This window comes from Pungitius pungitius, unplaced genomic scaffold (genome assembly GCF_949316345.1).
Source record: "Pungitius pungitius unplaced genomic scaffold, fPunPun2.1 scaffold_99, whole genome shotgun sequence".
Taxonomy (NCBI): Eukaryota; Metazoa; Chordata; class Actinopteri; order Perciformes; family Gasterosteidae; genus Pungitius; species Pungitius pungitius.
Window position 1 is genome coordinate 1 of NW_026909894.1, and position 27461 is coordinate 27461.

The 27461-nt window shown below is 48.7% G+C and overlaps 1 protein-coding gene across 1 annotated transcript; it reads right to left on the reverse strand.

The window, feature by feature from the left end:
• Positions 1 to 17182: 17182 nt before the first annotated feature.
• On the reverse strand, positions 17183 to 20448 carry pou3f1 (POU class 3 homeobox 1). Its single transcript, XM_037455021.2, has one exon. The coding sequence runs from the start codon at positions 20406 to 20408 to the stop codon at positions 19281 to 19283; it is 1128 nt and encodes a 375-aa protein (XP_037310918.1). The 5' UTR covers positions 20409 to 20448; the 3' UTR covers positions 17183 to 19280.
• Between the last annotated feature and the right edge of the window lie 7013 nt (positions 20449 to 27461).

Genomic DNA, 27461 nt, shown 5'->3' on the forward strand with positions numbered 1-27461 from the left:
ACTTCGTCCTTTTACCCATTACCCAATACATTTTTCTCCTACCATCATGTCCTACCATCACATTCTACCATGTTCTACCATCACATTCTACCATGTCCTACCATCACGTCCTACCATCGTGTCCTACCATCGTGTCCTACCATCATGTCCTACCATCACATTCTACCATTGTGTCCTACCATCACATTCTACCATGTCCTACCATCACGTCCTACCATCGTGTCCTACCATCGTGTCCTACCATCGTGTCCTACCATCACATTCTACCATGTCCTACCATCACGTCCTACCATCGTGTCCTACCATCGTGTCCTACCATCGTGTCCTACCATCACATTCTACCATGTCCTACCATCACGTCCTACCATCATGTCCTACCATCGTGTCCTAACATCGTGTCCTACCATCACATTCTACCATCATGTCCTACCATCGTGTCCTAACATCGTGTCCTACCATCACATTCTACCATGTTCTACCATCACATTCTACCATGTCCTACCATCACGTCCTACCATCGTGTCCTACCATCGTGTCCTACCATCACATTCTACCATGTCCTACCATCACGTCCTACCATCGTGTCCTACCATCGTGTCCTACCATCATGTCCTACCATCACATTCTACCATTGTGTCCTACCATCACATTCTACCATGTCCTACCATCACGTCCTACCATCGTGTCCTACCATCGTGTCCTACCATCGTGTCCTACCATCACATTCTACCATGTCCTACCATCACGTCCTACCATCGTGTCCTACCATCGTGTCCTACCATCGTGTCCTACCATCACATTCTACCATGTCCTACCATCACGTCCTACCATCATGTCCTACCATCGTGTCCTAACATCGTGTCCTACCATCACATTCTACCATGTCCTACCATCGTGTCCTACCATCGTGTCCTACCATCACATTCTACCATCACGTCCTACAATGACGTCCTACCACCATTTCCAACCATGAAGTCCTATCATCTAGTCCTACCATGCACTTTTTCGTCTCTTCAGTCTAGTTGGTGTTTGCCTCACTAATAGTTACCTCTCTAATGGCAACTGTAAGAGCTGCTTTTTGAGTGCACGTGTGCCTCATCTCTGCTCAACATCGATGTGTTAGAATTAGTGAGCACGCACATATGTGTGTGTGTGTGTGTGTGTGTGAGGGAGTGTGTGCGTGCCGGTGGGGGACAGTTGATGTGTGTGGTTAGCCTGGGTGATTGCAGTAATCAGATGGGGGTGTTAATCAGAGTTTGTTCGTCAGTGGCCTGATGAGGGGCGATGAGGGCCGCTGATTGTAATGCGATGCTTCAGTCGGTCTCTCTGACAGAGACGACAGAGACAAACCAGGGAAATCATTATCGCACTGCACACCCCCCCCCCCACACCCCCCACACACACCCCTCCTCGACTCACACACACACACACTTTTGAAACAGCACAGACTGCCAAAGTGTAAACAAACAAGGAAAACACAACACTCCTACGGGCACTGAAGTGGGCCACTGAGAAGATGCCGACTCAATTATTGGACGCAGACTCTCTTGTTATGTTAAAGGGTCTTTTTCATTCCAGTGGACACGGCGTCAAGCAACGAGCCATATATCAGTATTTAGGTGTCAGTGTCACCCCTGTTGAATAACAAGAGCCGGGGGGGGGGGGCTGCGCTGGGGTTAGAAGGGGAGGAGAGACGTAGTGGGGGCGTAGGTTGGGGGTGGGGAGCTGTATACGTGACCCCGTGGTTTATAGTGATGTCTTGTCACTTGCAGGCTTTGCATCAGATCTTTTTTTTTTCTCCTCCTTTTCTTTTCTATTTGCAGGGGGGGGGGGGCATCGCTGGCGCTATTACAGCTGCCTCATCAGCCAAGTCCCTACAAGGGCTGATACAAATTAATTAACCTAATTAGGGGCTGCGATTGCGGGTGTGATTATAGGGGCTGGAAGGGGAGGGAGTGGGGGGGCTCATGGTGGTGGGGGTGCGCTGGCAGCCAGGGCCCAGGCGATGATGAGCCGGGAGGTGTGGGAGCACAGCCAAGATGCTCTGCATGGCTAATGAGGCAAGCTAGCTAGCTTCAGCCTCCCCTCCCCTTCCATCCACCACCTTCTATTTACATTCTCTCCTTCTTTTTTCTTCTCCTCCTCTTCTTGTTCTTATATTTCACCTCTGTTACGCTTCAATTTCCTCCTCCCCTCCCCTGCTAAAGTGAAATTGAACAATGCTGCATGTGTTAATCTCCTGCAAATCCTGATGTATTTCCTGTGATTTGCGTGTGTTGTTAACATTGCTTTTTCCTGCTGTTCTGTCCTGGCGCTGATGTTTCCATGACTGACTTTGGCTCCAGGAGACGGCCTCCTGCACCTGTTGCACAACACAGTTGAACTGCATCACTCTGTCGTCTTTTCCAAGATGAGCTCGAAGCCGTAAAAACACCAATCTCATCCAACTTTTGGGGCCTTCGTCTGGGTCTACCGCTGATATTCAAGGCCTTCGAGGCCAACAGCTCGCGGCATTTTTGACTGTTTCCAAAAGTGAGGCCTTTAGCGGTGGGGTCCGGGTTCCTCTGCGAGGCCCGTAGTCCGTCTTCTGTCGACGTCCTGCAGTTTCACGCTGCACAGGTTGCAGTGCAGCATTTCCTATTGTTCACTGCACTCACACGAAAGGAACAGAAACAGAAATACCCTCCGGGAATAAACGCAGGGTCACACACACACACACACACACATACAAGCTCACATCGTACGCACAACACACAGATGTACACTCAAACTCTCTCTCTCTCTGCCTCCCTCTCTTACACAGCCACACTCCAGAGGAGCAATATTTAAATCTTCTATTTGTATTGGAAACAGAACAAAGATATTCTTCAGACCGAAGCAGAATGTGTTTTCTTGCCGGCATCAGCAGTTTTAAGGTTTCTAATGAGTTGGCGAAAAAAAGACGAGCGAATGGAAGGGTTAGGTATCAGTAAATGCATTTTAAAAAGAAGGAATTAAAAGAAATCAAACACCAGAATCAAAATACAGAAATAAAAGTGCTGCTTTGGGGCTTCTACCTTACAGAAAGTGCTGGGACTCGTGTCACCTCTGAATAATGTTGCTCTATCTCCACAGCACTAAGCACGCAGCGGATTGTGCCTTTTGATTTCCAAGATTGTACCTTTAGCGACCCCCCCCCCCCCTCCCCTTCTCTCTCCTTACTCTCCCCCTCCCTTTCGCGTCCTGTTTCTGCCTTCAGTATCAGGGATGTGATTAGGTAGCCACTCGCAGTCATTGATAGGGGAGGTGTTCATATCGCCGCTCCGATCTGGAGCCCCAGGAAAAAAAAAGAAAAAAAGAAGAAGCCCTCATTCTGTGTTTCTCTACCCGGGATTTTGCATTGTAGATTCCTGCAAGGCTTCCTCTTCACATGTGGAAAATGCGAGTGTTCACAGATTCATCATGAGATTTTAGAATCTTGCTTATGTGCATTGTTTTGGTTTCACAGCAAAAGAAAACACAGCTTTGGTCCACTCAGCGATCTTTATTTATTCACTTCTTAATTTATCATTTCATTTTCATGCGTTTCTTTTTATCTCAATAATCCATTTAGCACACGAGTGATACAAATTATACTTTTTTTTTAACCTGTTCCAAGCACCTGGGAGTCAATTAGATCTTTCCAGGGAAGATCCTCTTGAACATAGAAACCGAAATGTTCCAGCAACGGCGAAAAGTCTTTTGTTTGAAATGATGGAAGAATAATTAGCACGAATAACTACAGCCACTCAACATTCCCCTTCCACACACTGTTATCTTGTTTCCTTTTGTCTTAATGAGGTGTTACAAATGTTGACGTAGTTCAACTCTCAGGTACTTCCTGTATTTTTCATTAGATCACTTAAAATCCTGCATTCCATGTGAAGCATTTGCATTCAATGTGCGTCAAACAGCGAGAGAGGCATCACAACACGGCTGATGCTGATGTGGAGAAGCGCGTGTTTGTGTGTGTGTGTGTGTGTGTGTGTGTGTGATTCAGGCACACGGGCCTGAGCGATTACTCAGGCCTCTGAGAAGTCCCCCCCCCCCCCCCCGTCTCTTGGCTCCACCGCTCCACTCGCCTCACTGATAAGCACGGGCCCTGTCAGAGGGAAGGTAAATACCGCACTTAGGGATTCCTCTCTCATTTTGTAGTCACATTTACGCTTTAATTAAAGCCAGCGAGAGAGAGAGAGAGAGAGAGAGAGAGACCGAGGGGTGACCGAGCGATAGGCCCCCGCGAAGAAGACGATGCTATCTGGTGTCCAGGAAGGTAGAACCACTGGGAGATGTGGGAGATGTGCAGGCCGATACCTGGCCCTCCGTCCAGTGTATAAAAGACACAACAACGACGCGTACGGGGTTTTCTTTTTTTTTCTTCTTCTCCAGAGCGCGTGTGCGTGCACACACGTGTGCGTTCTGTCCAAGTGCTTGTTTGCACGTGTGTGTGTGTGTGTGTGCGAGGACGCTTCGCGTTGCTCTTCGCAGCCAAACAGCTGTAGCGAGGCGGCTATCGGATATTTATAAGCGGGCCTCATGAATATGGAGGGGCGGTGTGATGGGACTGATGTTTGTCCTCTAAGAGGGGGATGAAAGGAGAACGTGCTCCCTTCCCTCAGAGAGCCAGTCGGGGGGCCGCTCATGGAGCAGGGGATGGGATGCTGCGGATCGGGAGGGGGGGGGGGGGGGGGGGAGGTGCAGGGTGCCGGTTGGTTCGGCACAGATGGTTGAATTTCTTGAAATGTGATTTTTGGATACTCAAGGTAAAGCGTTTCCCTCATGGATTTCTAAATGAAAAACTTGTAGTGTAGTGTTAACACTCTCATCAGTATGACCGGGGCTCGTTTCTACCTCCCTCCCATTGACATAAAAGATGTGTATTACTCTTTGAATTCCGAAATATTTGCATACAAAATAATAATAAAAAGCTGCAAAAAATATTTAGCATGTACTGTTCATTCTGACTATGTGCATGCTAAATCTGCTTTCCTCAGATCCGGTAATGAGGATGAAACATCATTTCTGACCACAGTCATCTGACGGCCGAATGTAAATGAAATGTTTTTTTGGTCCTCCAAATTTCTTTTGTCGCTGTCACGGCGAATAGCGAATGCCCTTGTCCACAGCGGTCACGCTGAGTCCCAGCAGCAAACAGTTGGTCAGGGACATGCATAACAGACCCGTGAGTGTCCACAGCAGAGGTCCCCGCATTGAGAGACGGGATCAGAGGACGCCAGGAACTGTGCTGCGCTACAATGTGCCTTTTAATGCTAATCACTGAGTCATCTATCAGGGCTAATACATGGGCGCTAAGCAACCTGTACATGCATTAGGCCTCCCCAATTATCATAATGGGTCGGTGGTTTTAATATGGCTAATAGGCTGGCACGACCTTGCCCATTCACTCAGCAGGCACATGTACCAGGCCAATGTGAAAAGGACATATTAAGAGACTAAATGACCATTAGAGACTTTTAGCTGTTACGGGTCCAAAGTTACGCATCTAAAATACGGCAAATGGACAAATGAATAGCGGAAAAACAGGAACATTATGGGCCAAAAGAAATGCTGAAATAGTGATGTATGCAGAAGAGAATTGATATAATTGTTGGTCTTTGTAGAAAACGTATTACGGCTGTTTGATGGGGCTGCAAAGCAGTCCTCTCTGTGTTTGAATGCACTGGTTCAAGAGTGGACCGGAAGCACGTCAGTGTGGACGCAATGTGGTACCCGCGAGGGTGGACGGGCCGAGAGGGAGAGAAGGGGCAGAATCTGAAAAATGTGCCTCCGCAAACCCCCCCCCCCCTCCCCCCCTCCCGACGGGGTTAACATTTTGGTTTTCTCTGTGTCTTTGTGGTAGTGGACAAATGATCCCAGGAGTCGGACAATAATGTTTTTATGAGACTCTAAATGTTGAGCTCAACAAGGTCATTGTGGGAGTGTAATGGCCAACACGCGGCCGGGCTTCAACCCCCCCCCGGCCGCCTCGCGGTTGTTCCGGGGGCGAGAGGTGAGGAGAGGAGGTGGGAGGAGAGCAGGGACTCACCCCTCTGGGTTCCTCCAACAAGCCAGCACTTTGTCCCTACGGGACACAAGAGCCCCTCAAGGAGCACAAAGCACCTTGATGACCAAACTATGCCGGGCCAGGCCGGGCCAGGCCGGACCGGGTCTTGTAAACTGGCCCAGAGAGATAATGTTTCCCTGTGGCTGATCTGTGCCTGGGTGCCCACGCCCTTGCATCTAGGGGACAATAAGCCCTTCCTGCTTCAAACAAAAATCCTTTTCTTGGTCTCTCTTGTGACACGTCAGACTGTTGCTTGTCCAAAGTGTGTGTGTGTGTGTGTCTCTGTGTGTGTGTGTGTGTGTGTGTGTGTGTGTGTGTGAGAGAGAGAGACTGCGTGGGTCAGAGCGGAGCGATTCATCTGTTGGTTAAACCGGGATAAAGGACTTTTCTGTAGTCTGGCTGTCCACTTCACTGTCACTACTGTAGGAAGGAGATGGGCGCTGTGGCAGCGATGGAAACAAAGTGTATTGGTAATAAGACAGAACTTTCGAGATGTGTAAGATATTCACACACTGACATATACAGTATAGTGCACGTGAAAGAAAATCTTCCAAAAATCGGTTCGACAAACAAATTCAAAGACGTAAACAGCCGAAGGTGACGAAGCATCGGCATCTCGGACTGGCCAAACAGATGTTTTATAGGACACAGCTTGAAGAGACATCTTGTCTGTCCTCTGTCTCATTGTCCCGATACTTGGATTAAACAGATGGACCTTTGGTGAGCGATGGTATGTGTGTGTGTGTGTGTGTGTGTGTGTGTGTGTGTGTGTGTGTGTGTGTGTGTGTGTGTGTGTGTGTCCCTCTGAGGACCCCGGCTTCGTGGTCCCCCGAGTGAAGCCACACGTCTGCTGTTGAAAAGGGCCGCAGCACCTGACAGCTAATCAATAGATCAATCATAACATTTCCACTTCAAATCAATTACCCCCGTGACTTCCTATCAATCTTTGTTCCTTTGTTCCAATTGAACGCGCTCCGTCCTCTGAGAATAATCGGAATCAATTGGCCCTTATGGGGTTTTTGGCCATGAAGCACAATGAAAACGGCGGCTACGTTTACCGAGGGGCAATGATTCAAATGCAAGAGAGAAAAAAAGAAGAAAAAAAAAAGAGCGAGAGTAATGAAGAGGGCGCATTGTTTCCAGTCCGCACGCATGAGCCCGTCTTTTCCGACCGAGTTGAATTCCAGCGATTCATGCGGCCGGAGTGCGTAGGCCAGGCCTCCAACGCGTTTCCCCCCCTGTCACCACCACAACAGCCGCCATTCATGAGGCTGCGCTTGCTTTGGGGACATCTGCACCATAACTTCAGCCATCTCAGAGCGCCAATCCCCCCCCCCACCCCGCCCCCCCCCCAACAAACACACACACACACTGGCACAAATACACGCACACTAAACCTCTGAAGCTAAATGCCAACGCGGAGAATCAGAAGGGCATCAGAGATGGCCGTTGTCTGCGGACGCCCCGCGAGTGGGTTTGCGTGAATGGGACCCATGGATGGGGGGGGGGCTCTCTGATACCACAGGGTGCTGGCGGGGGAGGCACATTGCTTGGCCCCGCTCGGGTGTGTGTCACGAGGCTCGGCAAGGGTTGACAAGCCCAAGGTCTTTTTTTTTGTCGATAGCGACCTCCTGGCATTCCACGCAGGCTGGTTGCACCACAGGGACGTGGGGATGGGGGGGGGGGCAGGTGACCTTTGAGCCTGTTGAGTTCCCTCATATAGTGTCCATTGTGCCACCAAATGTATCTGTATCAATCAAACGTCTACCGAGTATAGATGCCACTGGGCTCCTTTTTAAAAAAGTTAGTGTTCAGGCGCATTACAGAGCGTCCAAACTAAAAGTGAGTCGGATGAGTTCTGTTTTTTATAACCATATATACAACAACAAATGAAGTCAAGCGCCGCCCATCTGTTTTCAGAATCAATGAATTGTCCCTCAATTAAGTATTCAAGTATTCCACGAAGTTCCCATTCATGATATTGCCGCGCTGGCTCTCCTGCCGGTGTTTCACACCACTGGCTGCTGGGTCACACGGAGGCACGGAGGTTTGTTGGATAAACATCCGACGCTGAGTAGGAGCGACCAAGCATCCCTGTTATTCTCGCTGCTTAATGCCATGCACCAGCATTGTTGTTCTGCAGCAATCAACGCATACATGTGTAATAAAGCCTGAGAGGCAGAGAGGCACAATGCGAGCTATTGTAACGCCCGACGCAGATCCGCACAAAGGCCCCCCCACCAGTCCAGATTGAAGCCGACACTGGCGCTGCGTAACTTGTTGTTCTCGGGCCGAATGGTTTCCCGCAGCTGAACACCGTGCACAACAACGTGCACAACAACGTGGTCGGCCCCGGTTGGAAGTGACCTGGCATTTCTCCTGGTCTCGTTAGGGTTAGGGTGAAGGTGAAGGTTGATGGATGGTGATGGGGGTTCCATTGAGGTACGGGTAAAAGAGGTGACGGGACACTTCTGCAGCGACTGCAGCGGTGTGTATCTAGATGGTGTCTTTGTGCGCGCGCACACACACACACACACACACACACGTTTAAGGGCAAACGTCGATGGCTGTGTCGGGGGTGAGTGATAACCGTGGTCTTTTCAGCACTGCGGGCGGGTCAGACCGGCGTGACGGATGGCGAGCGGTCTGGGCCCCCCTTTCTCCGCGCAGCGTCTGGAGAGCTGGGCTGGGGAGGGAGGGCTGTAGGGGCCCGGCTGCCGGGTGGTTGAGAGTGAACGCGTCTGCCCCCCCCGTTGGACAAAGGTTGTCTGCACTCAACAAAAAAAAGAAGAAGAAATAGCTTATTCACAGGCTTTTTTTCTAGGCTAAACTGCATTAAAAAGAAGAATCGCTACTAGCTAAATCACTTCTGAATGGAGCTGTCAGTTATTCAACAAGCACTCAGTTTTGACATTGACATTCAACGGTTAAAAAACTGCTTCAAATTTGTATAGAGAGGTGTTTTTCCTCTGCTTAGAACCTGCGGAGGCAGAAGTCATGTCTATGTGTAAGGAACAAACTAGTACTCGAGAGTGATGGAGCATACTTTATAAAAGCTGAATATTTTACCTTCAACAGCTTTAATAAATTACTTATTTTCCATGCATGAATTTGCTTTTGAGACAAACGGTCCCTTGTTGTTTATACTCTAATCTACAGTAAGCTTAGCTTACAGCCTGAGCTGCATAAAGAAAATCGAGTACATCCTTTCATCCAAACTCCTTAGTCGCCACATCTAATTTTTAAACTTTCTATTTTATTCTTCTAAAATCCTTCACAAACATCCACCCCCCCCCCCATTTTATTTCTCCATACCTTTCCTCCTTGTCTTCATCGTGTCTTCTCCTCTTTCCCTTCATCTCTTTCCTTCTCCCCCTTTCCCTCTGGTCCTCACCTGCCTCCCTTTCATTTTCCTCCCTCCCCCTCACACCGTATGCATCTACTGTACACACACACACACACACACACACACACACACACACTCTCAGGGACCCTTGGTCTCTCTGCTCTGGCGGAGGTGATGGTGTATCTGGCACAGCGCGTCCTTTTTCTGACCGAGGTTGCTTTTCCGTGGCCGGGGCTCCGTGTTTCCCCCCCCCCTGTGTTCGGAGACTCTGTGGACACGGTGGTCTGCTGCTGCTTCGGGGCCCAGGCAGGCAAACAGAGGCAGAGACAGCAACCAGCAACCCTGGAGACGAGCTACAGTAACCTGCCCTCGTCGCTTTTCTCCATCTTCAAACGCGGGGGGGGGGGCAGAGAGAGGGAGGGCTAAAGCAACAAAGGCGTGAAAGAGCGCAAGGCCTTCGCACACCCAGGCTCACTAATTGACGGCTGCAGGGAGTCGGAGAGACAGTGGGGGGGGGGGGGATAGGAAAGCCACCAGACCCCACGTGCAGTCTGCACATTGTGCATTCAAATGTTCCGTGCAGACCGTTTTAACAAATGCGTGTTCATAATCTCGCGACATAGATGCTGCCGTACCTGTGTTCCCGCCCCCCCCTGCCAGGATTCACACCTCACGAACCCACTGCTGCAGAGACACATTATCTCGCAGGCATATTCGCTCATACGTGGGCACCAGTACGGAGAGAAAGGCCCAATTTGCGGCTTTGTCGCTGGTTTTGTAATGGCAAACCGAAGGCCTAAGGCCACCATTTAATTGCATTGGCCATGTGCACCAGAGAGGTGCCACAGCAATTAATCCCCTGGTTGGCAGAGTGTCTCCTGTCTCGCTCCTGCACCCCCCCTGGTTCGAGTTGTCCCGCAGGGGAAGACGTGAGTGGTGTTGGAGTGGGTGGAGAGGCACATGGGAACCCACCGGCAACAATGGGTACCAAATCCATAGGCCTCGCTTCGCTTTGTCACCATCCCCCCCCCGCCCCCCCGGCGTCAATGGATCACCTTTTATCTGGGCATGCGAGACACGCAGCTGCATCACGTTTGAACTCGAGTTCTATTCTAGAAGCTGGGTTTCTTTTCTGTGGTAACAATAATTCTCAAATTAAATATATATTTGCTTCTCACATTTTCTCACTGAATTGGATGAGAAAATTTGAAAAAACATTTAATCGGTACTAGGTCTATTAGATTTATTCCATAGCACAATTGTGATACTGTATGTAAGTGCAGATACCTTAAACTCCTACCAAAAAGAAACAGAATTCCATCCATCTCCACATCATTCGGAGGGCTATGAAGGCTCAGGATTTGAGGGAAATTGATGGATTCCACTACCCTTTTCTTCTCCTGCCCATGGGTCATGAGACCAACAAAAGGACCTGTCACCTCTGCCTACCATCCCCTCATCCCCAGGCTTGAGTGTGACTGGGGAGGACAACCTAACCAGTCTGACCACTGCAGGGAGAGCAGCAGGTGGACCGACATACAGACCTACAGAGACGGAGCGGATTGGAGAGCCTTGTTTATTTGCCCCTCTACATCGGTTGGAGACGGGAAGGAAAACTGGGAGGGGGGGTAGAGAGGAGGAGGGCCAGGGGGAGGACACGGCATCTGGCTGACATGCCGTGCACTGAGGCGACGAGGAGGAGGTGAGGGGGAGTTTGTACAACAATAGCCTCCTGTAGCCCCCAGTCATCCACTGAACACCGTTTTCAACTTCTCCCTCAAAAACTTTTCTCTCACCCTTCTCCTTCAGTATCAAAAAATTTGCATCGGTCATGAATAAAGACGAACCGTCACGTACGGGGGGAGGGAGGGGGGGGGCGAGATCACGCGGCTCAGACGGGTCAGGGCGCCGACTGACCTTTTGTCTTATTTAAAAATCAAAGGGGTGTCGCTGCCGCGCTCGTGGGGCAGGAGGGGGAGGAGGGTGGAGCAGGGGTGGGCTGGATGGAGAAACCAGGTTGAGTGGGGGTGTCTGGGTGTTAATCCATGGGACCATCGATGATCCTTGACCCGTGGGGCGGGGGGGGGGGGGGGGTGGCACGGGGTTGGGCTCTGCCGGAGTGTGTCTGTTGAAGTCAGGCCTCCCCTCTGCTCTCCTCAGGCAGCCCTCCTCCTCCCCCCCCCGTAATGATTTATGGGGCAGGGTGCGATCGACACACGCTCGGCCCCGGGGATGACCCTAAATGGTGGTTTTGACACCACTAAGAGACGGGGTTAAAGGTGATCAATAACAAGCCACTGGAGGAGGAGTGGCAGAAGGACAGAGCGGGGAGGAAGAGATGGCAGATGAGGAGGAGGAGGAGGAAGAGGAGGAGGAGGAGGAAGAGGAGGAGGAGGAGGAGGGAGGCAGCTCTTTTTAATTGGCCTCTGCTCATTACCCGGGTCTTTGTAGACCATCGGCTCTTTTGTTCGCGCCCCGGCCTCCAGCTCCGGGGCGCATATGTGTCGGGGTTTTAGGTCTTTTCGCTCGATTCTTCTTGCGCTGACCTCAAAATGTGCTGCTTTCCAAAGAGCGGTTTGAAGTCTGACCTGAAAGCGGCTCACAGTAGAACTGGTAGAATCCTACTTTCATTCAAGTGCTCTATTACTTCCCATCTCTGCATGTCTCAGAAGAAAAACCTCTATGATGAGGGCTCCTGCCAAATCTCACTCTGTTTATCCTTGCCTCATTCTTCTTCTTCTTCTTCTTCTGTTTTCTTTATTTCTCTCATTCGCCATGTGTTTTCATCACTGCAAGTCTTTGACGCTGGCTGATATATGTGCGGCACAAACAGTCGCAGTTCCCTCTTTTACTGTGACGGTGGCCCTAATTCTTACCATAAACAGATCCTGCGTACATGCTCCTTCATTTCATTGTTTCATTCAGCTAGGATTATATCGTTGAGATGTTGATCTCGTCACCAAAGGGGTCCTGGCCAAAACGTTCCACAAAATAACACAGAAAAAAAAAAACACCAAATGATGAAATTTTCTAAAGTGCCTCAATAGCCGTCCAAAATTGCCGAAAAAGCTTCCAGCAAAACATGGTGGTTTCTGGGAAGGACAAACCTCTGCCCTGCTGATGGGGTGTCAGTAGAGAACCTGGATGTGGGCCTCATCCAGGAACGTCAGCCAATCTTCCATTCTACAATAAAAGGAGGACAAGCCACCTCTAGGATGTGTGCAAAACCCCCGGCTCCACTTAACAAAGTGTAAAAACACCACGGCAATCGATTCCTGGCGGAAGCGCGTGGTCACATGATCGGATCGGGGCGTCCGCTCGTAACCCGACGCCGCGCGCTCCCCCGTCTCTTGATGTCTCACTGTCTCATGTGCAATGGTGTCTTCATGCCAGCTTAGTGTACCCTCCCAGCGTGGGTGCTAAAGGGGGGGGAGAGGGGTAGGGGGGTAGGGGGGGAGTAACATCCCCTCTACTTCTATGACACACACACACACACCAGCAGTTTTTGGAGTGTCTCTCAGAAGTGAGCTGATTAGTCCTGAGACCGGGGACCGCGCTGTCTAATCATATCGCTGGATCCAGATCATCTGTGTACATGTGTAATTACACAGTGGCACGCGGCGTCCTTGAGCACAGCGGCGGGTCTCCGTTTCATCTCTGTGCTGCGTCTTCGCCATTTACTTGCCTTACAACCAACCCCCCCCCCCCCCCACACGCCTTTCCTCCATCCTTATTTATTTACTCCCATCAAACCTTATCTTTGCTGTTGTTGTTTTTTTTTTCTCGCTCGACCGTGCCTGGGCAACAGCGCCCCCCCCCCCCGCCCCCCCCTCCCCCATCCCTCAATCTTAATCCTTTGAACGCAAAGCCGACTGTCGGGACAGTGGGATCATCTTTGATGATCTGTTTAATGTCCAGCTCCAATCTGCGGAGGCTCGCGCGGGGGGGGGGGGAGTTCTCTCAGTGGTGGGTAAACGACTGCAGCAGAGGATATTGTTCGGGTTCGGGTTGCAGTGTTGAGCGGAGCTGCCTTTAACTCCTGGACAGTCCAAGGCTGCCGAGAGCAGACGGACGCTCTGCCTTGTCTGTTTCTCCTTTCTTTCCTTCTTTCTTTCTTTCTTTCTGAAAATCCTTGAGGAAGGAAGGCCATGGCGCCGTGCTCCAGGGTCACGTGACCTTGCCGGTGTTTATCGGTTCGTCTCTCTTCTGCGAGGTCTCGTCCTTTCCCTTCGCTCTCGGGCCACTGGAGCTTGTTGTTGCAGCGGAGAGGCACCGCCACGCCTTTTTTGCTACAGTGGACAAAGGCTTCCTTGGGCTATTTGCAACCTTTTGTCAGACACCCTGCAAAATGAAAGCAGCTCGTGCAGCACAGATGATTGCATTCATCTCACCTCCCCTGGTTTGCTCTTGTCACCTGTTAGGCTTTGTCACATCCATTGTTTAATACAAAACCAGCTCACTGAATCAGGAGTAATTGCTGCTCTAAAGTATGACTTTCTTCACATTGTGTGCCACCAACAGTCACATCTCCGCGCTGCAGCCCGCAGGCAAGTTCCTGAGATATTAGCTCTCCGCTCTGTGTTAGTCACACTGACAGGCACCTGAGGCGATATAAAACGTCCCTCAGAGCCATGAAAGAGGGAGACGGGCTACTTCTCTTCTTCAAAACCTCAGAGTGAGGAGCAAAGAGATGCAGAAGAGCGGGGAGAGCTGCACTTGAACCCCCCCCCCGCCCCCCCTTTTCGCATATGGGAGCCATACCTTGGAGTCGACATGAAGGGGGGACCCATATAGCTACAAGGCCCGGTATCATAAATAAGACAAGACTTTTCCTCTCCTCCAGTTCCCTGCAGGAGTGTTTCATATGGTAACTAGGTGTTCACTGTGTGGCCACATTGTTGCCCATCTTTCAAGTGGCTCAGAGGAGGAAACCTTGAGGTAGGGGTAGAGAAAGAATTTTTGATGAAGAAATGCATTATTCTGTTTTTTTTTTCTTCTGGTCTTCATCCCCTCTTCTTTGCCCGCTACTTTGGAAGTGGGGTATTTATTACGTAAACGGTAAAAATAGAGAGTACATAAGCTACAGGCTGCTTTTCCTCTGGAAAAGGAATGACCGCCTTTTCTTCTCCATACTGCTGTAATTGTATCTGTGTCAAGCGAGTCCCAGTATGGATCCAATAGAATAAGTATGGGCCATAAAATAAAAAAAGAATGTGTCTGTATGAGAAGTAAGTCTTTATGTTATCCTTTGTTATACGTGTTTTAGTATTCATTAATGGGTAATAAATAAAGCAAGGACCACTTGAACGTGAATACAAACTTCTTTTCAATAATCGAATAAATCTGAACTTGTTATTACATGGGTTTTGGTCCTGGTGCTCTATATATTTTGTTTCCTCATTTGTAAATGATAAAGTTGGCTATTGGAGGGATTCTCGTGGTGGATTTGAGACAGCAAAAAGAAGTGCTGCTGGAAGAGAGCATGCATCACCCGAGAGGGATTTTGCAGTTGGCAACCCTGCAAACGGCTTATTTCTGATCTATACAACAGGAATTCATTATTTATTGAACCACAATAAAGCGTCGACCATTACATAAACCCTGTAAGGCACGCTTCAGTAGAAAGTGGTACCCAAGAACAAGGGTTTCCTCTGCACCGTAGCTCTCCAGCATCATCCCATGACTGCGTGCACGAGGATGATCTGGAATCCCAACCGAGGGAATTATTATCCGCTACCATTATTTCCATAATTGCCGGCATTGTAGTGTTGTTTGTAATGTCATTAATAACAGGCGTTGGCGTATAATACGCTTAATGTTATTTATCTGTTGGCAGATAGCTCGACGCTGCTAATCCTCATTCATTTGCTGTGGATCAATGCAAATCCGCTGGCGTGAGTGAAATCCGCCCCCCCCACCCCCTCCGCCAGAGCCGACGGTTCTTAATGTATTTTCCCACCATTAACCAGCCATAATCCCTGCTAATCATCGCTAATCCACATCTCCTTCTGTGTGACGATACTTCCCCTGATGAAGGAGGCATCGCCCGGCTCCAGCTCCATCGCAAGTGCTGCCTAATGGGGAGGTTGTGTCCCTCCATGTTAGACAGACAGAATAAAAAAATGCATATTGTCAAATAACAGTTACTCCAAAGTCACCAAAATCTGTCCTGACAAGTGTGGGATCCCTTTAATTCTCAGTGTATGTTGCACTGCATTTAAACCATTTCCATTGGTGACTTAGAGAACCTCGGTGTTCTGAGGGACACTTTGACTGAGGTCAACACCACTTCACACATGAACCCATGATGTCTACTACAAACACAACTCACTTGCTGTTGTGCACCTCTGTATGGCGTAAATCTGTCATGCATGTTTGAGCTGAAATAATGTTGGAAATGATGAGTACGTTGTTTTTAAAAGGTTGTATTGTTGTTTTTGTTCGTTTCTATCAAACTCGGGTGACTTCCATCTTTGAGCATACAGTACCTCAGTCCCGCCGGCAGGGGTCACCTGTGGCCCGCGGTTCTCTGGCTGCTGGTTTCCTGAAGCGGGGCCTCCTGGCGCAGCGTCTTGACCACTTCAAGAAGTCCAGGGATACTTCTTTCCATCACAGCAGCACAAACGGCGGATTCTGAAGTCTGGTTCGTTGTTTGTAACGCACGACCTGCTGGACGCATCAAATGGCCGCGCGCAAAAAGCATTTTTAATTATTTTTTTTAATTGCGTAAGGCAAAAAAAAGGAAAATCGCGGATGTGGAGGGTTGCAAAATGGCATTGAAAATGTTACGAAGAAATGCATACGAAGGTAGTAAATGTCTTGGAAAGAAACTGAATGCAGCTTCAAACTTTATATTGCGCGCAGTCATGTCAGATAACAGCCGACGAGGATAAAAAATACCATTCGAAATAACCTAAATAACTAGAATTAAAAGAATAACCATAACGAAAAGTTTGCATCTTTAACAAACTCGAAAAATTGAAAGCCTCTAATTCTTTGAACAGCTTTTCCCTTTTTTTTTATTTCCAATGCGTTGTAGGAAATTAAAAAGCAGCGCTGACTATGGAGCCCAAACGTCACCTGGTGTAACGTGTACATCGTGTACATGAAGAAAAGCACGCGCTGTGCCGCGTGGCCGTGATTCTGTTCACAGATCACGTGCGGGCCTAACTTTAAGGCTACATTTAAAATATATGATTCAGATAATCTCGATATTTATTTAGGAGGAAGATCTCATTAAAATGTGTTGCTGGTGCATGTAGGCCCGTCTCCAGTCGTACTAAACTTTAGGGCCTGGCTTTTTTTTTATCCTCTATGGGTTTTTTCTCTCTTTTTTTTAGAAAAGAGGCTGACTTTTGCTGCAGGCCTCTCCGTCTTAGATCAAAGATTCATCAGTTCGCCTTTTAAAATGCTTAAACCATGACAAGTTAAGATGATTTATGTGAGGCCAACCGCCCAAATAGGCCCATTCTTCTCTAAATAAACATCCACATGGCTAATACTACTACAAATGATATTAGTATGATAACCACTCAATGAAAAGACAATAAGTCCGTAGTGATATTGCACAATTTAATACTGCGATTATTACACAAAGATGTGAACAACGTCAGAGACTGTGTGGACTTAGCGGGGAACGCCTGAGGTAACAGAAAATACGGTTGTCTATTCCCCTCAACAGCACATGTACACAGCTTGTGATTTAAACGACCCCCGTGTTACATAACGAATGACTGCCCCCCCCCCCCCCCCCCCCCCCTCCCAGCAGCGATGGACTGCGTGCGCTCGTCGGTTTGCCGCGTCGAGGCTACAACAGACAGCAACAAAGGACCCGTGGCTCGGTTCTAAATGAAGACAAAAGACCATTTCTTGTATATATGTTTTATGTAAGTAATAAAATATTACTATAACATAAATATAAATGTGACTTCGCAGTCTACATTTAGCAATCAACGTACAACCAATGTAGTAAACAAAAAGAGAAACATACTGAAATCCACTGCAACGTAACCATTAACAGAGCCAAACAAAAAGCTCCAAACACGTTTAAGAAATAAATATATATATATATATATATATAAATGGTCAGATTCATAAATGAAATCATATTAAAATATCTTCTTGGAATTAGTAAGTGTACAAAACGGCCCGGAAAGAAACAAAAACAAAACAATATCTCAGAACAAATACAAGTTTACATATTGGACATATTTACATATCGGGAATAATCCTGGCAACATTTTCTCTAAAATCTTCTTCTTTTTTTTTTTTTTTACTATTATTATTTTTTTTCTTGAAAAAAAAAAATGTTTCCCTCATCTGTATTGAATAGCACTGCTTTAGAATTTTGGACTGTTCCAACATTGAGAAACGACACACAAACGCATGAGATTTTCAGATTTCCTTTGAGGTCAGAAAAAAAATAAATATATCTTGTTAAGTCCCTTCATCGCTTCCCATTGAGGAATTATTATTTTTCTTCTCTCCGAATCCAGCGTTTTAATATAATACAGTGGATTTATGGGACAAAGAAAACGGTGCAGTTTGTAACCAGATCTAGAAATACAGAAAAAAAAAACATGAACAGGCGTGATATTCCGACGAAGGGGGCACTGAAGTTACCTGAGTTACTATTACTTTTTCATTTCGTATGTGACCAATCTCTCTTGAAGTGTTTTTGGAATACAACAGGATTATCGGGCAGTGAGCAGTGTGGGAGAGACAGCGCTCTGTGGAGACAACCAGGAACCTGCAAAAAAAGGGGGTGGGGGGGTTATTGTTTTAAGCCTATGGCGATCAGCCCCAACCACAATTTTATCAACAAATATAAAATTGCAATAATAATAATAATAATAATAATGATAATATCAACGAAACAATAAGTGCTCCATGCAAAGAAAACAATATTTTGATAAGAAAACCAACCCCCCCCCCCCCCGCCCCCCTCCCCAAATAATAGACAACGCGCGTTTTTAAATTCCCCTTTTAGCGTCTAGTGCTGAAATGTCGACGTTTTGAACTGGTATTTGAAGACGTGCAATCAGAGCTTAAACGTCCTGTTGCATCGTGTATTTATTTATTTTTCTTCTGAAATCGGTCAGGCCTTAATGACTTTAGTGTTTCGGGTGCCATCATTTCCATCACTTCTCCACCACCACCACCTCCATCACCACCTCCACCTCCCACAGAGTAAACAGAAGGAAGAAAAAAAAAGAAGACGCTGCTCTGGTCCACAGCGCCTACAGCAAATCATGACAGAAATCATATAGACAGTCAGAAGTTAAAAGTATTTCCCAAAACCGAAACACCACACGGAGTAGAACAAAGAAAGCGCACACCAATATTCAGAAATCTGGTTAATCAGTTTAGGTCGGATAAAGCAAAAATGTTCGTTCAGTGTATGTAGACTATTGATCTCCAGTGTTGACGTCCTGGTGAGCGCCAACAGTTCGTGGAGCACCGGGAGGAGATGGCCTCGGTTTGCCCCATTTGAAACAGCCATGGGACATGAAATGTACTTTAAATGCCTTCTCCTCCATAACATTTTGGTAAATAAAGATCTTTGTTTCACTCTAAATGCGCACGGATTCAGTAATAGCACGTGTTTATTTTTTCTTCTTTTTTCTTGGTTTTTCTTCTCTTCTTCTTCTTCTTCTTCTTCTTCTTCTTCTTCTTGTTCTTCTTCTTCTTAACATGTTCGCTCTTGCCATCTATCAGTCGAAACTATTCAACTTGTCCACGCCTCTTTTCTCTGAGGAAAACAAAAACCAAACTTAAATACTGTAAACTCCATAGTCCCTTTTCCCTTTTTCTATCCCCCTGCGGAAATGCTCTTATTGTTCATGAAAACAGTCACTGCACAGGACTCTGTAGTGAGCGGTGTAGAGGAGGGGTCTCTGCTTGGGAATATACGTCCTCCATATTCGGGTGAGGGACCCCAATCGGTGTCATTCTTTTCTCTTTTTGTCTTCTGTTGCAAAACCAAACGCGCACAACCTCTTTTTCCAACTGCAGCGTGTTGGCCAAACTGCTGATTTCATGAGCTGACGGCTTTGGGCATTTTAAGAAATGATTCTCCAGCGCCCCTTTCACCCCGACTTCGATGGAGGTCCTCTTCTTTCGTTTCCTCCCCTGCGCGGCAATCTTGTCCAAATTGGTGGGACTGCCCGTGTTCGAGTCTGTCTCCTCCAGCCACTTGTTTAGCAGCGGCTTAAGTTTGCACATGTTCTTGAAGCTAAGCTGCAGCGCCTCGAACCTGCAGATCGTGGTCTGAGAAAAGACGTTTCCGTACAGGGTGCCCAAGGCCAAGCCCACGTCCGCCTGCGTAAAGCCCAGTTTGATCCGCCGCTGCTTGAACTGCTTGGCGAACTGCTCCAGGTCGTCGGAGCTGGGCGCGTCCTCGTCCGAGTGGTCCTGGTGGTGGCTGAACGCCTGCTGGGGAGAATCCATCTGGTTGTCGTGGCTGCCCGAGTCGTCGTGGAGCGGGTCTCGCATGCCGTGGTGCAGTGCGCCGGGCTGCGGGCTCAGCATCGCGTTGAGGTTTGTGTATCCAGGCTGCGAGTACACCAGGGGCTGGTGGCCGTTGGACGCCGGCGACAGCGGGGACAAGTGGTGCGTCGTGGCGGGCGCCCACGAGCCATGGTGGCCGCCCTGCGTCTGCTGGTGCACCAGGTGAGATCTGTGGTGGAAGCCGCTGCTCAGGTCCTCGCGGGTCGCCTGCACGCTGGCTTTGTGCTCCTGCTGCCCGATGTGGGTGCCGCTGGACCAGTCGGTGTTGGAGGTGGGCAGCCACTGGTGGTGCGTCAGGCTCATCGGGTGTCCCGTGTTGGTCGCCGCGAGCCCTTGCAAGTACTCGTGGTGCATCATTTTCTGCACCTCTCTGTAGGTCGTCCCCTGATGCATCCTATCCGAATCCGGATGCATGAGCGGGTTGGACGGTAAGGAGTTATTCCTCGGAATATACTGAGCTGTTGTCGCCATGGCTCCTACTTCGATAACTGACGAGCACTTCGGAGGTCTCCCGGCTTTAGAGCCAAAACGCAACAACCTGCTCTGGGAGGTCTTGTGGAGGAGCGAAGACACGCCCCCCCGCGCTTGCATTGGCTCCTCTCCGCTTCCAGCCCACTGGGGACAAGTTCAATAGGCGCGAGGTCTCGGAGCGCGCGCCACGGCACAGGATGGGCAGAGCTCCGATCTTACACATGTTATAGAAAAACATATGTTCTATTTATTAAATGTCTCTTTGAGTTTTTAACAGCACTCATCTCCACTCGTAGACCTGCGCTCGGATAGCCTCCCGTCTATCTGGTGATCCCCCCCCCCCCACCCCCCACTCCCCTCCCTCTCTCTCCCTCCCAAATTCTCTCCACGGGAGCAGTGCAGCAGCGGGGTTTGATTAGGTTTCCCTGAGTTTAGATCGGTTGTTTTGCAAATAACCACGTGGGGGAGTAGCAGATATTGTTGACGACCCCCCCCCCCCCCCGTCACCCCTCCTCAGTCCCTCCAACATATACACATGCGCTTAGAAACACGCACCCGTGCACCTTCATAATAGGTCACTGATGATCATAGCGGTCCTCATTTTAAATAGATTATAAGGCGCGAGTCTCTTGCTCCACAGCCGCCCCCCCCCCCCCCATCGCCACCACCACCAGGAGAGGCGTGTAAATAAGCATGTGACGTTTCCGTGGATGCGGCGTTAAATGTGAGCAGTTCAAAGCCTCCCCGTACGTCATTTATTTGTATTGTCTCGGTTACGTTCAATGTCGTATGATCTCATCATCACAACCCTCTTAGTAGATGATAGGCCAAGACCCCCCCCCCCCCACCTACACACATACACAAATACACACGCAACTTGGCAGCATGTATGGTGACATTTATTGTTTATTCACATCATTCAGTATCTTATTTTGAAATCCCCAAGGTTAAGATCTGCTAATTGTCATTCCTCATTAACCACGAAACACGCTGTTGATTTTTTGCAATAAATTGTATCCTCGCTGCCAAGCTGCTGCAGTTTTCGAGTCGAATCTAGCCTTACACATAAAATAGGCTACATTTTTATAGCATTTACCCCTGTAAGCATTTGACTAAGCAGCAACTTGGAGAGAGAAACCTTGTGTTTCTTCCTCCTGGCTCCTTCCTACCTCTCCCGGTTGATCTGATTATTTTTCCCTTCACGTTTTGTCCCAATAGCAAATTACCAATTCTATGAATTGCAAAGCAGCCTCAGAGACGCTGAGGGGTAGAGAGAAGGGGGTTGTGGGAGGGAGGTGTGTGTGTGTGGGGGGGGGGGGGGGGGGGGGGTTAGGGGAGGAGGAGGGGGGGGGGGGGTAGATGCGAAGATTGAAAGGGATCTTTGCAAACACAATCACGTTCTTAAATGGAAATGCGGGGCTTTAAACAAATCTTACATCTCTCCCGTTCCATTCGCCCCAAAACTCTGCAATCAGGCACATGTTCCACTCCCCCTAAAACAGGAGCTTCTTGGAAGCTTTTTCACGCGCGGCAGTCCCCATTTCAATCATTTACCTGAAAGCAATGTTTTGCCTTCTTTTTTAATATATCTGCCGCGTGTTTGTTTTGTTGTTACCCCCCCCCCCCCCCACCACCCCACCCCCACACGACTAGACTCTGTGTCTATTTCCTAAGGACCGGGCTCGGGAGCGCGTTTTAATCCGGGGACTCGACCAAAAGGTAAGTTGTCTCCTTTCTGCCTTCACCGCGTCCTCCCTGTACTCTTGTCTCCAGTGTGCATGCGTGCGTGTGTCTGTGTGTGTGTGTGTGTGTGTGTGTGTGTGTGCGTGTCTGTTTGGAAGATTTTGTCGGGGTCACGGGTGCTCGTCATCATCCCCTGAAAGGCGTGGTTTTTGTCCATCCGCTATATTTATATGGGAAGAGTGGGAGAGGATCCACGCGGAGTTACCGGCGTCTCCTTTTAAGGGTAATTTTCATTAATTGCCCCTTAAAATGAATCGCCGATATATTTAAGAAATATCACGATTTATTCAGTGTACCTTTTACTGTCCGTGATCGTTTTAGAGCAACTCTTTAAAGGAGAAAACTATTTTACATTTTTACAAACATTTTCTTTTCTTTGATTCTCTATTATTAAATAACTAATTTTAAAAAATCAGGGTGGATAAACAAATCATTATACCAATACGGATATTTAAGGATCACAGAATATGTGATTTATTGCAATTCTATTAGCGGTGAAATTGCATTAACCCTAAATAAATGAACTCCACATCAAATGATGACGCACCGAGCGTCTCCGACGCGACTTGTTGGAGTGACACCTCAGCCGGGACGTTTGTTATTGTCGCTCCGGAGAGACGCCGCGGTGTCCGTGAGTCGATGCGATCGCTCTCCGTGCAGCAGCTCTAATGAAGATGCGTCGGCCATTCAGTGCCCCCCCCCCACCAGTCTATAAAAAGCAGTGGCTTCTGCCGCACAGAGCCCGTCTTGTGCTTCGCCCCGGAAAATAAAGATCCAGATGCTTTTGGCCCCCTCTTTTTTTGTAAAGAATATGGCCTTGTGCTATACGCGCTGAGGTGCATTTTTGCCAGGACGCAGTAGGTTTCCATGGTGCGCGCGCTGAATGGAATCACACAGACGTCTGTGGTGGATGACGAGCCGCACAGGAAGCCGCGAATGAACACGCTGTGATGGATATGAATGAATAAAAAAATGAGTCACGAGGCACACTCAGTTTGAACCGAAGAGACAAGTGTGGAGGAAGTTAGGGGACAATTTCAGCAGAAATAAGTCTGTGTGTGTGTGTGTGTGAGCGCGCGCGCGCGTGTGTGCACACGCCTGTTCTTCACCCTGAAAAAACCCCATTCTCTGATTTATTGTCGACATGGAGCGAACATGCAGGAACTAGAGAGAAAGAAAAAAAAAGAGACTCCCTAAACATATTTAACACGCGCAGGACACTTAACGTGCCCAAACATACTGTGCCTGCTTCGTTATTTTAGAAACGATCCACAGCCGAATGCAGGCTTTCTGTGTTCCGGTAATTTAGGGTACTGTTAGAATGAAGGGCCTTGTCTTCCCTTCGCTGCCGTGTTAAAGTCACGTGTTAAATGTCCCCCGGTTTGCCTGATGTGCGGCCGTTATTCGTCCGGACGCACCTCGTCCGATGGGACCCCCGCCGACCCACCAGCGCTTTCCTCTCTCCCGCTGCAGGCCTAAAGAATAAATAATAGTGCGTCCAAAAAACATCACCCCTGACAGCTAGTTGGGGGGACGGGGGGGGGGGGGGGGGGTTCTGCACTCTTCATATATACAATAATGCATACAAAAAAAACACTGTTTGTAATTCAGAAAACAACTGAAAATAACCCAAACATGAACTTGATGTTTTTGCAGCGAAAAGTTGGATTTTAGGACAGCTTTTATATAAGGTTATAAATATTCAAATACTGAAGTAAAGTTTAAGCTAATAATCAACTTTTATTACCACACATACACCTGAAATAATACGCTCGCACTCTTGAAATGGCTTCACATTAGATGTTAAATAAAAGTCTCCCTCTATTCCAGGGGGAACATCTCGACCTGCCACGAGCTATGTTTAGATTTTAAAATTCATGTGATGTACCCTCCAACTACAGCAAGTAGAATAATATCCACCAACGCACTCAATCAGATAATTGTATTTCGTTTCCAGTTTTTTTTTTTCCTTCTTCCTTTTTTTTGATGGACATGCGTAATAGGCACTAAATATGCAGGAGGGAAAAAAAGGCTGTTTGCCCATCCATTTTGAAGACCAAATCGTCCCGTGCTTTTCAGGTAACTTTTTCTGCTTTCTTTTTTTTTTTGGCTAATGAACTTGGGCTACTCTGCCAACATCCCCCCTGAGAATGCAAGAAGAGGGGTGTGTGTGTGTGTGTGTGGGGGGGGGGGGGGGGGCTCTTCTTGTGGTAAAAGGTGCGAGTTTCCTCCTCTATCTCCCGGCTAATTAGGCGGGGTCTGAACACGCCAGAATGAATATTCATGAATGGCACCAGCGCGCAATTAGTAGTGGAGAGAGTTCCTAACTTCAATCCCCCAAACAACGCAGCTTGCAGAGGAATGGGGTACCGCCTTGCACCCCCCCCATCCCCTCCCACATACACACACACACACACACACACACACACACACACACTCCATGCTCCCGTTTTCAAAGCAGCCACCAACATAAGTGACTTGTGCACTCCATGGGAATCTGCATGTCGGGAATCACTGCCAAACCAATTAGATTTCACAGTCACTTCTGAAGTGGTCGAAACAGATATGCATCGTGTCACTTGAGTTTTTTTTTTTTTTTTTTTGGAGCCGTTCGGATTCATAGCAGATGAACATAATGTGATTGAACGTTTCGATAACTTAATGCCTGAAAAAGTTAAAAAAAAAAAAAAAAAAGATTCCAAAGCTCACTGCACTTGCGGCTGAGAGTGACGCGCGTGTGATGTGCACGTGCGCGCACCTGCCGCCTAATGACGCGTATCATCCAGCGACGCACAATTCCACAAGCGTCACACCTCGCTATTTTCAAATAGCCCCTGGACTGCCGATGGCCCCCGGCTCGACGTCCCTTTAACCCCCCCGCCCGTCTCGTGGTCCGCGGTCCGTGTGTGAGCCCGTGTCTCTGGCTGCCGAGGACCCACAATCCTCTGCTTTGAATTCAAGGTGATTCTTATCCCCCCCCCCCCTCCCTCCCGGCCGCCTCTTGCCTCCATAAGGACGTGTTTATGTATGTATGTATGTGCAGAGGGGAACACGGGGAGGTTTTTCAAGGGTTGGTGGGAGATAAGCAGAGAAGTTTGAGGCAGGGTGAATATGGATGGGGTCCCTGCCTTTAGAGAACACCGCTGATAGAGAGGTAAACAGCTCCTGGCCAGGAGAAGGAAGGGAGATGGGGGGTGGGGGTGGGGGGGGGGGGGGGGGATGCATGCGCTGGCATACATTTGAGGCCTAACTCCATATTCGTCTCCCTCTGTTATTCACTCACCATCTCTGAGGGACTATCTGTCACTATTCCTCCACCCTTTTGCTGCTGTTATGTCGCCGGGCTCCTGATCTCGGGGATCTGGACAATGATGTTCCGTTATCGACACACACACACAGAGCGAAGAAAGGGGGGGGTGGGGGGTGGGGGGGCAAACCCGACTCCAGGCTCGGGAGTTCTCCCCGTGCCGATGTTTTCGTTTGTTGCGATTGTCGCCACCCTCATGGGGCCGCGTGCCTGCCCCCCCTCTCCTCCCCCCCCACGACGTTTGTGGTGACGGCGAAGACTTGTGACCCCCCCATCTCGCCCTCTTTCTCTCCTCTCCTCACAGGTGGCGCGATGCCGACACAGAGGCCGTGAGCCGACAGGACGCAGCGGGAGTGAGTCGACGTGTCTCAAAATGTGTGTGTGTTTGTTTGTTTGTTTCCAAACATGTTGCATGGTGGGAAAAGTCTGTGGTTAACGACTCTGCTCTTGGTCCATATTCCGCCATCTTCACCCTTTTGGTTTTAGAGCTCAGGTCGTCATGTGTGTGTGTGTGTGTGTGTGTGTGTGTGCGATGGAGAGACGCCTCCATTAAAGAACTGACCCTTGATTGACGCCCAGGAAACAGAGGTGAAGAGATGAGGTCTGACACAGTGAGCCTCCGAACCCCAAGGAGCCTTAATACACTTTTTGCTGTTTATTAATTTGGCAAAATGGAACTGAATAGTTTATTTGGTGAAGAACATCTCCCTGGATTTGGCTCCTTTGGGGGGGCAGTTGTTTTTGTTCTACAGGTAAGCCCCTCTCAGGCTCTGACTTTTCTTGGGGCAGCTGCTTAGTTTTATCCCACTTGACGCAACACAGTAACTCTCTCACACACACACACACACCCACACACACACACTCCAGAACTTCCACACCGAAGCCCCACCGCAAAGTTATTAATGAGCTGTTTAATTTTAATTAGATAGTAATTCATGTTAATGCCTGCTTAATGGAGCCAAATAATTCCCCTCGGTCACTCGGGGTCTTTATGCTTCGTTTACCAGCCCCTACAGTTATTCCCTGGCTTTTGTTTTTATATTACATTTCCAAGTCTTCCTTTTTGTAATTTTTTTTTTCCCAAGCAGTGAGTGAATGATGAAACGGTAAATAAAAAGGAAACATATGGAGTGAGCTTGCGCTCGTTTTTTTGTGTGTAAAAGAGTGAGTTAGTTACTATACTGTATGTTTGTGTTTTACGTCTGTTTCTGTTTGACAAAAATAGAAATCGGAGCGTTTTTAAAATTTTTGTATTTATCGCTGAATGTGTGTGAAAGTTGAAATACTGACAGTTGTTAATGCACGGCCCCCCCCCACACTAAATGCCCCAAGTCAGACCAAAGAGAAGGTCAAAATCAGGGTTGGATTCTAAGCAGGGTCAAGCCCCCCCGGGTTAAGGTGCAGGTACCAAGACATTTCAGAGGTCGTGACCCCTTTTTTTTTCCTGTCCGGGGCCGCGAGGTAAAGCGCCGCTGCCTTTTGGGTCCAGGTGTGCGTCCGCCGCGCTGCTGCTAGGGGAAGCGCTTGCTCATCACGCCCCCCCCCCCCCCCCCACACCTTGAAGTTCAAACACGGGTAAGGCCGTGGCAGGAGTGACCACAGCGGCTCGGACCACAGTGTGTGCGTGTCTGTGTGTGCGTGTGTGTGTGTGTGTGTGTGCGTGTGTGTGAGGAGCCCGTCTCGGTTCTGTCTGGGTGCCTCGGCTGTAACGGAGCACTGAGCTGAGTGGTCCAATTGAGTTAGTGGCCACAGACAGGCTTTTAATTGTTGATTGACCAGTCTGAGTGCTCGCCGGTCTGGGGGTCATTGTGGAGAGAGAGAGAGAGAGAGAGAGAGAGAGAGAGAGAGCGGAGGTCCCCAGGCCCAGCGGCAATTTCAGCCACACACACACACGCAACCGGGGGGTGGAAAAAGAGGAGGGGGGGGGGCGGTGGAGAGGAGGACGGTGCAAAGGTACTCAGGACACGGCGAGGGGGACGGAGGATAAGACTTCCCGAAAGCCC